General features: G+C 45.6%; 1 protein-coding gene across 9 annotated transcripts in view; it reads left to right on the forward strand.

Moving 5' to 3' along the window:
* GRAMD1B (GRAM domain containing 1B) overlaps positions 1-15,730 on the forward strand; it is a 107,115-nt gene that overhangs the window by 19,124 nt on the left and 72,261 nt on the right. For 2 of the 9 annotated variants that reach the window (XM_071798804.1, XM_071798806.1), the window contains exons 1-2: positions 4,238-5,092; positions 12,074-12,151. In XM_071798804.1, the coding sequence (XP_071654905.1) occupies positions 4,731-5,092; positions 12,074-12,151 (440 nt within the window). In that variant the 5' untranslated portion in view covers positions 4,238-4,730. Of the gene's footprint in view, positions 1-4,237; positions 5,093-10,186; positions 10,277-11,013; positions 11,098-12,073; positions 12,152-15,730 lie in introns of those variants that run through there. The other 7 variants (XM_071798811.1, XM_071798809.1, XM_071798805.1 and 4 more) reach the window with 6 other exon arrangements.

A 15,730-nucleotide genomic window follows, 5' to 3' on the forward strand; every position in this document is an offset into this window, starting at 1 on the left:
TGTGAGTTATGTACTTTCTTTAATTAAACTTACACGGTGCTAACACATTAGGCAGCTATCTTAATCTCAGTTTTATCTGCAAGGAAATGGAGACAAAATGTGAAATGGCTTTCCCTGAAGGACAGAGGAGTCAGATTGTATCCCAGCAGCCCTGATAGCAGTCTCAGCAATAATCTCACTCATGCCTCATCTCCCTGGCTTGAAGGAGAAGTAAAGTGTTTTGAGAAGACTGTTACACTGGTTGCAGTGCTGTGAGCATTGCTCAGACTGTTCACAGGGTGGGAAGGGTGATGTGAGATGCAAACTGTGCTCACCGAGATCGCAGATAAAACCTCTGAGTGCTACTCAAATCTAAGGTGCTTGCTGGGTAAAAGTCTTGGTACGTAGAAATGGGAAATACTATTCAACATTACATAAAAACCCAAACAGCTGAAGAAGTAGCAGCTCTTTACTTCTGTTGCTGCTTTTATATTAAAAAGGAAACAAACCAAAGAAAACTTTTTGGATTATGGTCATTACTGGTGTTTGTAGCTGTGGGGATAATGAAATAGAGCACAGCCTGGGCAGATTGAAGTTTCCCCCCAAAGCCCTTGACCCTGACCTGAACTGAGCGTCTGCAGAGCCCGATCCTGTTTTCCCAAGTCTCGCAAGAGGGTTGTAATGATAATTTGGAGGGAAAATATGGGAAGCAGCTCCCTGGCAGTCGCAATGTAACCTGGCGGTTCTGAGCTATTTCATTACAAGATGACCATTAGACCGATCCTCTGCAAATCTTTGGAAGTAGGTCAGTGAGAGACTGTGTGGCACTTGAAATTGTGTGTATATTTAGCAGTGTAACATACCCTGCAGCAAAGGCAACATTAGCCTTAGCAAATAAAAAAGCAGTAACAGATCGCTGCTGGGAAGATGTAACTGGGAGCATCGTGTGTGTCATGTTTGGGCAGTAGCTGTAATGACTGCTTCTGAGACATAGAGGATCTGCTGCATTCCTTAGTGTATTGCAGGGGTGTTTATGAGTTGTTTCACACCTGTGCATTCAGGCATATTCAGCTTTTTAATGAGAACTGGGAGAGCTTGTCACACCTCTGTGGGCAATGGGATTTATCTTGACAAATAGTTGAGTGGTTTTTAGCGTGCTTGGGTTCCTTGAGCTGGTGTGCACATTTCTGTGTGCAGGTCTGGGTTAAATACAGCAAACCTGACTGACCTGAGCTAGTGCAACAGGTATTTTAGCTGGATAGGGGAGAATGAACTGTTCAGAGACCTTTTGTACTCAGAGGCTTGTTCCGCTGTGGTTAATGGTGTGTGCTGTGAGCTGTGACCCATTAGGTAGGTGCTGTGCAGGTAGAGAAATTTGGACAGAGTCCTCTTGCTTCCTTCATATACAATGTGTACGGTACAAAGCTCCTAGAAAAATTCATTCTAATGAGTTGCGCTGTTTTGGGAGGGACTGAATTGGTTTGACCTGCCTTAGATCCCCTTCCATAAAGTTGTGAGAATAAATATGTTTCCCTTTCGGATGCTCAAGCGAGAGGTCTTGAGCAGTGTTAATAAGCAGTGCCACATAATTCACTTCAGTTCTAAGTTGTAAAGATAACTCGAACTGAGAACAAGGTCGTGGAACCTTTGTCCTGTTGCCATCTTCTGATCAATTACTGTTACAAAGTCATGACACTGATTTAATTTGTTTTGCTTGCTTGCTGTCTTTGAGGAAAAGTACTACCTGAAGAAATTAACTGTTGTTAGATCGTTAAACTACGGGAGTAGTCATTAAACAAGGATCTAGCAACACACAGGCTCTCCTGGAAACAAGTTGTGCTGGTGTGATTTGTACAGAAATAGAGCTTGATGGTGCTTGGTATTTTTCACTTGGTGGGTCCGCTGTTTGAGCTGTCTCTCATTACACAGCTTCTCTGTCTGTGAAGAACATCAGACAGGTGGCCAGCATCCTCTCTCTGAAACAGAAATACGCTGAGAATGTTGGAGTGCAAAGAAGTGGTGCTTACTAATCAGTGAAGTACTTGGAGTTAAAGGGATAGTCCCCATGCATGTGTGCCCTGTCCTCAGCGGGAGGGCTATCACAGCACAGCCCGAGAGTTGTTTTCAGGTGTGTGTGTCTGAAGGGGTGGGAAGGATCCCCTGTATTGTTAATTCCACTGGTGTTCGGGGAGGCTGAGGGTGAAGAAATGGTACAGGCATGGTCATGGCAAAGAGCAGCCTGGGGAAAGGGCCAGGTTTTCCTTGCCAAAGCAAGTGATTACCAAATGCTGCAATCACCCTGGCCAAAGTAGTGCGAGTCTCTTATTCATTAATTAGATAAAGTCTGTGAGGACTTTGAGGGTTTGCAATGTCCACTGTGCGATTTATTGCTGAATAAATCACGCAGAAGTGCAAACTGTGACCCTTATTTGCACTTCTGCAAATAAAGGAGAATCTTGCATAGCTGATAAAAGATTTCACACGAGATCAAGGTTGTTAATACATGGAGCAAAACTTGTTTAGATAGTCTCCAAAGGGCTACTGAGCCCTTCTGCAAAGTTGCACATACTTTGTTAAAATTTAGGAATGGTGTTGTGGGGTTTTGATTTCCAGATGCTATGGGAAGAAGATGAAAGCTAATTCTCTGTGTTAGTGGGTAGCCGGTAATATACTATGTGCAAGCGATTTCTGAATGTGTGATCACATGAAAGAAATCATGGCAACAGGTGGCTGAAGTCATCAGATTTCTCTGTGTTGCAGGGGAGGAAGAGAAGGTCCCGAGGCCTTTGAAAGGCAGAGGGGATGCACAGCTTCTCCTGCAAGTCTTCACATTTGGAATAGTGGTGTTCTGGGTCGTCTGTGGGTTTTTGTTTCTTGGGCATGAAAACACCTGCTATTGCACTTGGCTCCTCTGTTGAAGTGGGTGTTTGCAGAGGGCGTTCTGATCGTGTGTGTGCTTGCTGCATGGATACCAAGGTGACGGGAGCTCTCGAAACTGAAGTTATTCTAGCTATTAAGTTACAGGATGAGCAGAGTGAAAAGGACGGAACAACAAAGTAGAATCTTGCCATTGAGGATTAAAAACCCGAAACTAACAAAACATATTATTGAGATGTTTCATTCCCCCTTGTTCCTCCTGTTTTAAATCTTCCTTTTCTGCCATAGTGCGTTGTCTGTGTCCTAGATGGCAGGTTTGATGTTCAAAGTTCCTGTGAAGTTTGTTTTCAAACAAAACTGAGGCAGTCCATGCAAGAGAAACTATTTTGATTTGGGTTTACAAATATTTTCTGACTTGAAAGTAATATTTTTAAAGGTTCAGGCGGTTGAACAATGAAAACTAAAACTGTGTCAGGTTGATTTAGAGATGCTTTGTCTCTGACAACACGCTTGAAATGTACACAGCTGAATTCCAGTCACTCCCTTAGAGAAGTTTATGGCAATTTTCCCACTTGATAACACCACTTAATTTAGGAGCATTCAGTAAAATTTGGGGATCCTGATGGACAATCTGTCACACTGTTTTTCCTGACCTGGTCTCCTTACCAGAATTGTGCAAGGCTTGTCCTTAGACTGCTATTCCTCCCAGTGCTTGACCCTTATTAGTTTCCTTAGCATAATAAATGGTTGGGAGTCTTCCATGTAGTATGTGTCTTTCCCCAGTCTAAAATCTGTTTTGTGTGTCTAATTGTCTTTATGTGGTGTCTTTGGTCCCTGGACCTGAACCCATCCGTCATCCACTGTCATTTTGGAAGCAGCATTGCTCTCCAAGAACCTTTATCAGCTGTCACTTGTGCGAACCTGAGCTAAAAAATCAAACAGCCTTCCAGTTCTGGTGCTGCCTGCTGCTGCCTTTGTAGCTGTTCCCCAGCCCCTCTCCTTTCTCCTCTCGTGAGCAGCCGATGGGGTAAAACCCCCCTAGTCGTGAAAGCAACCTGGAGTCTGAGTTTGCTCCCTGCAGAGGGTGGGCTGGCTGGGCAGGAGGTGGGAGAAGCGGAAGCCCGTCCAATTGGCTTCCACAGAGGGCTGTTACCTTCTGCCGCTTTTTCCTTTGGTTGACTTGCAGCAGCAGCATATTTGGTAATTTAAACCCTGTCTCTTGGGATTAAGAGTGCAGTTACACTTGCAACAGCTGCCTGCCTATATTTTACCCACTACAGAAAAAGAACAGGCTGCTCCTCCTACTCTTCCTCCTGATTTTTATCTAGTATTGTTGCTTCCCTCCCTCTCTTTGTTTCTCTTTCTGACCTCCTCACAGCTCCACGCCGCTCCACTCCATGCTTGCTTCGTCTCTTGAGAAGACCACAGCTGAGTTTCCTAGCGCAGCCCCAGGAGATTTGCTTTCCTGAGCCAACATTAGGCAAAGAGGACAGAAGGCAAAGGCAGGGGGGTAGGTGGGGGAAGCCGAAAGTGAGCCAAGCCGTTGCTGGCAACCCCTGTCTCGGTGCTAAACCCACTGCTTTGAGAGAGGGACCCGGCAGGGGAGGGACTCTGTTTTGTAGAGCAGAGAAGGAGAAAAGAAACTTGAAACTTGGCTTCCTTTGTGGCATCTCTGTGTCCTGAACATCCCCTCCCTACCCTGCTGTTTGTTAAATGAAAGCACGTGAAGAACATGAGGTTTCCTGCTTGAGAGGGAGGGCAGTACTGGACTGGGTGAGGGAGGAGGAAGGCAAGTTGTAGTTTTGTGGTGTGGTTTACACCGAGATCAGAGCTAGTGTGCCTGTGGGTGGGAGCATAAAGAGAAAGGGCATCTGATGCCAGCTGCCAATATGACAGAAACCCTGCAGCTCCCAGCACTGCAAGTCCCGGAGCAGCAGGTGCTGGAGGGTGGCCCTGCCTGGTCCAGTTCGTCCACCCCAACCCTGCGCAGGAAGCGCTTCAAGATGAGGCGGATGAAGAATGTGCAGGAGCAGAGCCTGGAGGCCGACAGGTACCAGGATACTCCTTCCTCCAGCAAGGAATACCTGCAGCTCCCATCCATTGAGATCACCCCCTCCAGTGATGAGGACACTCCCTGGTCCAACTGCTCCACACCCAGTGCCTCCCCGCGGCGCAAGCGCTTCCTCCTTCGGAAGTGGCTGCGTGTGAGAGAGAAGAAGGAATGCAGTGAGAGCAGGTATGTTTTTGGCCGCTTTCCCTTCCGTGCTTCCAAGAAGAGCCTGTCTGCAACAGGCAGGGAGGGTCTGTTGTTCCCCTAGAGGTCTTTGCGTACTTCTCGTTGGGACTTTGTCCTCAACTAGTGACTGGAATGGGTAGCGTAGTTGTAACCAGACATGCCGATGCCGGACCAAATGGCATAATCCTTATGTGCCAATAGCAGGTGTGTTAGAAATGGTAGTGCTAGGATCTGTCCTTGTGCACGGTCCTCTGTGTCCCTTCTACAGGTAACACACAGCCAGTGAAAAGAGGAGCCTGTCCTGAAAGTATCAGTGATGAGACTTCACTTCATTAAGGTGTCCTGAGGAGACTCTTGAGAGAGAGGAGGTGACCTCTCAGTTGGGATTACCAGGACAGAAAGTGATGATGACAAACCTTTATCAGCATTTTTTTGGTGATGTTCGTTCCTAATGCTGAGACATTCTCTGAAATCCTTAGTCCAGTAGCTGATACCGGGAGAATGTGAAGACAGGAGAGAGAAACAAAGGAGCCTTGTGTCTGGTACGTGGGACTCCATGTCAAGATGTCTGGGTTCAGTTCTTGGCTGCTTTACAGACTTGAAAGTCACCCAGTCCTTCAGCTCAAAAGGGGACTAATTGTTCATAAAGACCTCCAAGAGCTTGTCAACACAGGAAAATGAATCCCTAGGAAGTTATTATGTGGCCACACAAAGAACAAGCTATACCTTCTATAACCCTCTGCAGATGCAATCAGGGTCTACAGCGCGCATGTCAGAGTGGAACAATCCACCTTTCCTGAAGGCCAGAAATACGCAAGATACTTGTGAAGTTGCTCCAAGAAATTAGTGTATTATAAATCCTTATACTAGCTTAATGTGGGCCAGTTTTTCTTTTGGTGCTCTGCAACTCCCATGCAGCTTACGTGTGGGTTTATGCCTGAAAGTATGTACTGCGCTTCCATGAAAAACCTCCTCTCGTACTCTCTCTGCACCCAAAGCACTAGGTTGGGTGTTGCTTCAGTGTTTATAGGACAGATTTTTCTTCTGCTGATGTCCACTCCAATGAAGTGGATCATTAAGACATTTTTTCTTAGCCCTGGTTATGTTTGTAAAGCAATGACTGGAAATGAGCTGAAGTGGTTGATGGATTAGGAGGCATTAGCATACCAAAGTCAGCATGGCACCTCCTTTCCTGTGTAGTAGGCTCCAAATCTATCCCTTATGCAATGGGAAACAGGATATTTTCAAATCGATCTTGTCCTGTTCTAGTCCGGAGCAAAAGTAAAAACCAGTTTGCCAGTCACTTTGTGCTGAGCCTCTGGGCTTGCGGAGTGGGGAGGTGATCACTGGGCTTTCAAAACTCAGAAGGCTTGGAAACAACACAGAGCAAGCAGGATCTGTGAGGACTCACAGAAAGAGTGATGGACCCTACAGGTTTTTGTGGCATTAATTTGAAGGACTAGCAGCTAGCACTGTGGGGCAAACATCGCTGTGCCCTGAGGCTGTTACGTAAGAACGCCTGTTCTAAAATAGCAGGGCAGGAAGCTGGCTTTCTGTAAAGTGAATAAACGCTGCCTGTCTGTCTTCCCTTACTTTAGACTTGGTCATCTGGAGCGCTGGTTCTTTCTTGTTGCCGTTGTATTATGATGTTCCTGTTTGTAGCAGATGCTGGAAATGTCGTTTACTGTACTGTTAATTTAAGGGCAACAGGAATCACTGTACTAGAGCGAAGGCTGAAGCACTTCATCCAGCGTTTTGTCCACCAAGCCCTGTCTCAGGACGATGGAGCTTGAACTGTCCAGCTGGTGAACTGTGACGCTGTCGCACCAGGGGTTCTGGGTGTGATCGGTGTGCCACACCTCTGCTAGCAGTGCCGGTACACTATTTACTGCTAAATTTCACCAGGTACAGGGGGCAGCCATCAGCCTGTGGTTCACTGCAGGGAAATGCATGCAGTTTGCTTCCAGTCACTCCCTCTTTCTAGTTAAACTGTTATCGAGTAATGAATTGGGTTTTTTTGGAGTCCATAAGGTTTACCCCATTGCGTAGCCAGCCGTCCCCCGTTTGCAGGCAGGCTTTTCCCAGGAGAGCTGCTAAGAGAGCAAACTGCACCAGCTGACTCCTTCCAGTGCTGCATGTGTGGCTTGCATGCCCCTGAGCAACAGCAATAGCTCCGTGACCATTAGCATACAGTAAGCATCCAAGTGAATAAACAAATGCTTTTAGGACTCAGAGGCTGCCTGTAATGCTCAAGGTCTGATGAAGGCTGGCTGCTTTTTTCATGCAGAGGCTCCAGCCTGTAAAACATTCTGTAGCACTGCTTAGTTGTTAACAGCCTGGATAATTTTAAGGCTTGTTTACCTGCTGGTTCTCTAAAAGCTGTGAGGTGACTGATGGAGCAGAAGACAGGCTGTTTTTCTTTTCACTGAACAGCTGAGATGGCCTGGAAGAGCCTTGCTTGCCCATGACACGGTTTTGTTCGAGGTGAAAGAGCAGGAAGAAGCCATTTCTCAGGGGTAGGGCTTTACCTGTAACTTGTCCGTGTTCAAAAGCTTCATGATCTGAACTACAAGTTCAGTACTCTAGAGGCCTATACAGATGATAAATAGGATGATTTTATAACCTGTACTCCTCATCCCTCATTTACCACCCACGTAATGATAGAAGTTATTTACCTGCATACAGCTTTCCGAAGTATGAACTGTGCACAGATTTTTTGATGAAGATGTGATGATGTGCCTTTCCACACAGGTCAGGAGATGCGATCTGTCAGCATTTTGCTATGCATGTAATGAACATGCATTATTGATGTGGGGATGTGAGACTGTATCTGCTTTAATTTATTATTCACTACTTAAAGCCACCCTTGCCAGTAATCTCTGCAACTGCGTGTGATTCTTGATGTGTAAGGCAAAAATCGCTTGGGCTTAAAGGGCTGCTCTCATTTCAGCCTAAAATCAGTGTCGGAATGAGATCCTGTGCTTCCATCCTTGCACTGGCAGGAGCTGAGAGTAAATAGGGGGGCCCTGCGCTATCACTGCTTGATTTAGGTTCATGTGAACGCTCAAGAACAGTATGTAAGTAATAGTTGAGCTATAGTAAATATTTTGTTTTTCAACAGTTTCCTGTGAGGTGCTCATGCTGAGCGGAGATTGTACGAGTGGTAATCTGAACATGCTCCCCTGCTGTGGGGAGAAATAAGCCAGAATGCCAAGGATGGTAGAAGGTTTGAATCATCATTTTCCCGTTGTTGTTCCTTGTTGAGTTTGCCCTTGCAGGAGGCCCTGGCAGCTGCTGTGTCCTGATGCCTGCAGTCCCTTCCCAGGGCTCCCTTTGCCCCCAGCTCTCCAGGTTCACCTGTTTTGTTAAGAAGTTAAACTGGATCAGTCACAGCACCAGACAAGTTAGTAATGGGATTTCAAATGTTGGTGCTCTAAATAATGTAAAACTTGTTCATTTTGTTGGATCAACGGGGAATAAGATGATCCTATAGTTGTTGACATTGCTAAAGATGATTGTATTCTGTACATAGAAAAGGCTATAGAGCCTCTCACATAATGGAAACGTAACCAAAGACAGCTACGGTCTTCAGATAATACCAGTGGCAGTATTTACTAACAGAAGAAGTACTTGATGAAGAGAGAACTGTTATAGTGCTGTGCTGCTTGTGATGGAGAGAACTCGGAAGGCTTGGAGGACCAAGGTTTTGTTCATTTCATGCCATACAATTCCATGAAGCTGCCAGATGAGTAACTCTGTGAATGTGGTAGTTCTTGGTTACTCTGGCTCTCATAAACTGTGTTTCAGCTTTAGGTGAGAGGAGGGGAAATGGGGCTTCTCCTTAGAAATACAACAAGCAGCTGCAGCAAGTGGTGATATGTGCATACTGGGATTGTAAATCCACTTTTGCTTTTTGAAGTTGGGATGAAAATCATATTCGAATCTCATTTGTGTTGAGATACCAACAGCTCCACAGTGATTTCGTGATGGAAGAGGCAAATGGGTTACAATTTGTCATGTTCTGCTTGCAGCTGGAGTCGGTTAATTGAGGTTTTTAAGAAAACAAATATTTCTTCAGTATGCAGAACCTTTCAAATAGTGCAAAAGTGTGGGGTTTATCTCCACAGTGAGTGGGGGGGTGTGATCCGAACGCCTGTTGTTCAGTCAGCTGAAAAATGTTGGTTTAGTACTTGGGGTACCTGGGTAAATTGTTTGGGAGCAGTGAGGCGGAGGAGTGGTGGAAGTTGACTCTTCCAAGATGTAATGGTTCAAAGGCAGGGTTAATCTGTACTGAAAACTCTTCATCAGCTTCCAAAGTAATAAGTAATGTTAGGAGCCTGCATGAGAATTGAGGACAAACTGCAGGGTCCAAGCCTTAAAGTGATGCTCAGTGCCTCTGAAGTTATGAGAGAGAAAGGGGCACACTGTGTACCCAGAGATTTAACCTTGTCCAAGCTGAACTACATCATTGTTGTGCTTTAGAGTAAGATAAGCTTGCTTTGCTGATTTCCTTAGATTTTTAACCAGCTATCAGCCTTCTCTGGATACAAAACTGTATCTAAAAGCTTCCCCCCATATTACTCTTCAGTACAAATCACACCTTTCCTGTATCCTTGTATTATCTCCGATGTAATAGTAACTCGCTGTTGTGCCATCTCGAAGGAGCGCTGTCATCTGACAAGCAACTCAACCTACGATGGACTGAAAAGCAGAGCAGACCAGTACGCTATGCATTTCAACCGCGCTGTACGTTTTAGGGAATTGAACAGCTGCACCGTCTGCTGTTCAGATTGCTGAAATGACTTTCTTTGTGTGAAAAGCTCACAAGCTTTTGCAAAGCTTCCATGCTCAACTCTGTTGTAGTGCAACGTAGCTCATGTTGAACACAATCGAATAGACGAGTGGGTAAAACCTGATTTCGCTCTCCTGGTCTGAGTTTTAGTGTCTTGTAGTGTTGGGTTCCCTGATGGCGATGGGTAGGTGGTGTGTTGCAACATCTGACTTCCATTACATTTTAAACCCTCATTGGACGGACTTTCTGAAAGAGAAATTCAATGATGGGTGGGTGAGTATGAAAAGGTCTAAGGTTCACCTTGTATAGCTGTCCAGAAGTGAACTGTCACGTGTGTCACCAGCATTGCAGGGGCTATCGTTGGGCTGCGATATATCGGGAGTTCTCCTTGGGTAAGTTGTGTTCTGTCTGCTTGATGTGAATTGAAATGGCAGAGTCTTTTTATGAAGAATCAGGTAGTTATTAGAAGCAGTCCCTGCTATGATTTATCTTATCAAAAGTGTGATAATTTATTTGAATTAGGAGGGACAGTGTGGTTCCTTTTGCGCTCTTTCCAGACCAGTTCACTGGGCCATAATTAAGCTCAGAAGTGCAGGAAGATGTTTGTTTGCTTTTGGAGTAAATTGTTCTTACCCCGCTGTTGATTTATAGCCTGAAGCCATATGGAATTTTTATTCTCTGATTATTCTTTGTACAGTGAGACACTTCAGAAAAGAGTGACTAACTATGTGGGTGTGGGAGCAGAACATTAAATGTCCCCTTGCTGAGAGGCCTTTGTAAAAATGTTTACCTGTCTTGGCTCTGATGGTAAAACTCTATGGTGTGCGATGGGAACACAAGCAAGGTGTGCTCTGTGGAGCTGTACGTGCCCGCACAAGAGGCATCCCTGTGATTTCTGGGCAAGCGTATACTTAAAATCCGTAGCTGAAAGTCACATTTACTGTGGGTTTTGTGGTTTTGTGTGTCCAACCTCAAAGGCTAATTTCTGGTTTATTTGTTGGAAGATTTTATAAATTCTGATCACTTTCTTCTGCAGGCTTCAGCCCGCTTTCCGTTCTGTTCTGTTCTGTTAAAATAGGGACCAGTTTTCTGCCTCATGTTCTGAACGAGTAGCAAAAAATAGCGGACAGTGCCAGGTGTCTCTGGTCACAGAGCTGCGTGGTGGTTCTTGTTCTTCCCCGCCTGTTTGGCTGGATCTTGTCATTCCTTGCAAGTATGAAGACAAGATTATAGATCAACTTCTAAACCTTTTCCAGGATTTGTGATTTGGGTGGTTTTGATATTGTATTTGTATTTCTGTGCCTTTGGGCAATGCGATGTGCAGATCTGCGTACAGTACAGTAGAAGCAAGAATGTGTATGCATACTGGCTTGATTGGAAGGGTTCAGGTTGTACCGGCGGTGGAGCCGCAGCGGTTTTGGCACAGCCCGTGTGCTCAGGCAGTGTTCCCGGTTCCAGGTGGGACTGTGCAGTTTGTGCTGAAGCTGTTGCCACGACTCCATAGCCGGTGGTGCCCAGGTGAAGCAGATGACATCTAGCCTGGGAATTTACGCTCTTTGTGCTGCAGTCTGTTACCGGCAGGTAGAATCAGGTGTATGTACTGCTCAGGAGGAAAGCTTCTGCAAAGAAATGAAGCTGTAGATATGAGAGCAGAAACTGAGTGCCTGGATTAGGTGGAGGATGCTGGAAGGGACTAAAGCGAACTCCATACAATAGATGTGTGTGGAAAAAATCTTGCCCCAAACCACCTTTTTAAAGGAGGAGAGTGACATCTTGTGGGCTCAGCACGCAACTCTCACCAGAAATTCGGTGTTGGCCGCTTCATCCTTAGTAAGAATTTGTTTTAGCTGCTGCTGGGTCCTGCTGCCTGGAAGTTGGGGTATATCAGCATGCAGCAGTTCGGTGTTGGAATGCTAAGCTGTAAGAAGCTGTTCTGGGGTGGCATAATGAAACACTGTAAGGTCACTTCTGTATTTCAGAGTTGCTAGGAAAGCCTCACAAAGTGGCTTCAAACCAATCATTCCTGTTGTAGATCAGATATGAACTTATTGTCTTTTGTTGTTCTCCGTTTGCCGCCCTAAATATGAAGCATGAACCTTGCATTTTCTTGGTCTGGCTTTAAACCAGAGTGTTTCATAGGGGCTTACACAAGCCTGTCTCATTGCCTGTGTTTTCCTGTCTCGTTGCAGCAGTCAGCAGAGCAGCCAGCAGAGCAGCCACGATGATGACTCCTCCCGGTTCCTGAGCCCTCATATGCGTGAGGACAGGTGAGTTTGTGGCTAAATTGGGGAAGCGCCTGGAACAACTTGGTGAAATTACATGGGGTGGTTGAGGTCCTTATTAATTTTTCCTGTATTTCTCAGAGTTGTTGAATGTGTGATGTACATTGGTTTTATCAAGGTGTAAAAAAAATGCGTCTTTTATCTACTTAAAGGTAGGGCTTGTGGGACAGATACATCCAACTACTGAAGCAGCCTGCGTTTTCTTTTGAGACTCCTTTCAAAACTGTAGTTGGTGTAGAAAGCTTCAACTTGCTGTGTATCCATGATAAGCAGCTCTGATCCTTCTAAATACACAAGGGAATTTTTGTATGTGGTTCTTGTCCTCAGCAAAAGCAGCAATGAGCTTGGTTGTAGTTGGCTTTTGATGTGGTCTGAGAGTCCTGGTGTATCTAGAGCTCATGTGTAGCAGCTGGGTGAGAACTGCTGTGAAGTTCCAGAAGTTCCTTATACTCAGGTTGATTAATGACTGCTTCAAATTGCAGCATTGGCACTAAAGCTGCTGAAAAATGAAGACTTATTTTCGTGCATGATTTATTACTGTTGCTTTGCTCAGAGCCACATGATAAAGAGTTTTGCTGTGTCTTGTAGTTTTATCTTTTGAGCCTGAATCCGCTTCATTTTCTTCTTCTGTGCATGAACTATGAGCCCTGAGCTACTGCCACCTTTCTGTCCCAGGTCTGCTCCTGCAAGCCCGTTTCCCTACTAACATCCTCGGGTCCAGCGTTACATCTGGACTTCGGTTTTCTGAAACTCCCATTATTTTGTTACTGCATTGCACAGTGGAGTTTGTACTTCGCAGATCTTGTGACTGGGGGTTATAGTGAGCACACGGGAGGGCATATGCTGAGCTTTAAACGGCTTCCGTTGTGCTGCTCTGTAGTGGATTACAAGAGGCATCTGAATGTGGCATCACCCACTCTGTGTGCTTGTATCTGGGCATGGTCCCTCAGAAGAACGTTGTTTCAGGTCTCTGTCTCAGTTATTTCACATAAACTGCCTCTGAACTCTTCCTAATAACTGTGTGGTATGGCAAACGCACAGCAAACTCACGCTCCCCATTATGGTGTCAAAAGCCAATGGATTGAGTAAGAACTGAGTACGTTATCTGAGGAATTGACTCACTTGAGAGAACATCCTGACCCTGAAGAGCTAATTAATATCCCAACAGAGTTTGGCTGGGAATTAGCGCTTGGTAGTTGTAGCTAACCTTTTGCTCCATATGTTTCACTCCAATTACCAGTCTCTCTGGTGCTGCAGAGCCTGGCATAATTGACTAGTGTCGGCTAGTGAGGAGTGGTGTTTGCAACCGGGAAATAAAGAATCTGACAGCAAAGCAGATGGGTACTTAGGTCAGAACTGGGCTCCCTCTGTGTAGTGGGTGCTGTTATACCATTTCATTTGGGATTTTGTAGGTTAAATAGGGTTGGGCTTCATTAGTATTCAGATGGGCTATTTCTGGCATAGCAAGAAGGGAATGGTTTGGAAGCGCTGCCTGTTTCAGGTGTAGACTAAGCTTGTGCCTTCAGACTGTGCCGAGAATGTTGTCCTGGCCGAAGGGTCATGTTTAGGTGCAGTGCGAGCAGATCTCAGACCTATTTGTGCAAAGCCAAGGTGATGTTGAGCCTACTAATCTCTCTTATTTGGAACCTGCAACGTGCCTGCTGCCTAGATTTAATAAGTAACCTGTGTTTTCGGGGAGGATAGTGATCCTAAAATGATCCATACGAGGGCTTTGCCGCTATGTTTTTGTTTCCTCCTTTGCTAGGGTAATTGCGTCAGGCTCCACTGGTATCATCTTCCTTTGGATACCAGTGGCTTGTGCTTATGGAACTTAACAAAAAAGCAACTCCAATATGTTTTGAGTTTCATGTAAGATGTGAAACCAGACATGAGTTAGTGAGAAGGCTAACAAAGCCTTTGGGAGTTTGCAATTTACTATTTCTATTAATGAAGCTGAAGGTTGTTTCTGAGACATCTTGAATCTGCTGGGCTCTTGGAAACTGAATTAAGAGGGTCTTTCTTGCTGCTCTTATGGTGGTGCATTTGAGCACTGAACAAGGTCCTCCACCCACAGGTTTGGAGCTCGCTGCTTCTCTTAAAAAGACTTACAGGCAGTTCTGTTCGCTTGATCAATTGACTATTGTACGGCAGCTCTTGAAAAAAGAAAGCTGGACAGGGTAGGGCAGAAGAGGGGAGAGCAAAAAATCATGCGGTACGTGCTGCAAGGTGCACCTTCTCTTGGCATGCTGCCTCTTGCCTCACGGGCAGAGAGCAAGCGAGGATCCTACCCACCTCAGCACATTTGGGAAAATGCTGAAAGGGATGCTGAGTTGCTAAGTTGACTGTGGGATGAAAAAAAGAGATGAATATGTAGCAGAGGATGGCTGAAATGTGGACTGGGCATAGCCAAGATCTTAACGGCAGAAGATGGTAGCAGGGGTGCTGCTAGCGGAGTTAACTTCTCAGGGGTGGCTTGTCAGGGACCACGCTGCAACCCTCAGGTCTCTTCAGACAAGACTGAGAATTCTGTCCTGCTGCTGGCAGATGAATTCAGCGCTCTCTAGCAGTTCTTTCTCTTGAGGTGTGCGCGCTGTGAAGTGCTGCCATGGTCCAGAACCCGCACCCTGAGGTGGTGCCTGCAGCACAGCGGTGGAGCGGCTCTGCCACCTGCGTGTGTCTTCTCTGAGGAAGAGGCTTTCCTTCTGCAAAGTCATGTGCGTTGTCATGTGGCTGGTTCTTTATGCTGAGAAGGGGGCCTATACAGATTTTGTTTTTGTCTTGGGGTAACTCTGTGTGTTCTGGGTGTTTTTAGAGACACAGAAGGGAGAAGTTAGTGGAACAGGCTAGAAAGAGTCAGGTTTTGTATAAACTGAAAGCTCCCTGCACTCTGCCTGCATGAGTTTGCTTGAGCCATCTCATGTTGCTATTTATGAAATAAGTTTTACCTCACAGGAAAGAAAGAAAGTGGAGTATTAAGTCTGAGCTACTCAGATGCTGAAACACCACGATTGTAAATGCAGAAAGATCGTGTGCTGAGTTACTTAGTGTCTGAATAATTGTGCTTGCGATAGCAGCTTGACTTGAAGTGGTTTGAAGAGTGGGTACGGTTGGGATGGAGACAGCCAGAGGCTTGGGTGAGATGTGTGCACACAAGACAAGGTTACGTATGAATTAACGTGAGCTTTTATCTAGGTTAAGTCCAAGTCCATGAGCCTGGTTCTGCTTGGTCCAAGGACTTGTTCCTTGTCCTGACACTGAGACACCCATCAGGTTTAGGATGCTGAGTATCTTTTAATTAACATGACAAGCAGCAGGCTACAGGGGAATGGAGGGGAGAGAAGTGACTGGGAGATTGAGAGATCATGCAGGGAGTGACTGCTATAGAATGTATATTGCAGGCTTCTAAATTAAATCCTGAGGTGTACAACACATCTCTTTTGGTGGGGCTTTTTTAAGCTGAGGTGTGGCCTGGGGTGCATGTAGGGGCTGTAACTGTCCTTCCAATTCTATTGCATGTGCTCAAACCTGTAAGGGTATGAGAGTTTTCACTGTACTGGTGATCGT

The sequence above is a fragment of the Patagioenas fasciata genome, chromosome 24, assembly GCF_037038585.1.
Source record: "Patagioenas fasciata isolate bPatFas1 chromosome 24, bPatFas1.hap1, whole genome shotgun sequence".
Lineage (NCBI taxonomy): Eukaryota > Metazoa > Chordata > Aves > Columbiformes > Columbidae > Patagioenas > Patagioenas fasciata.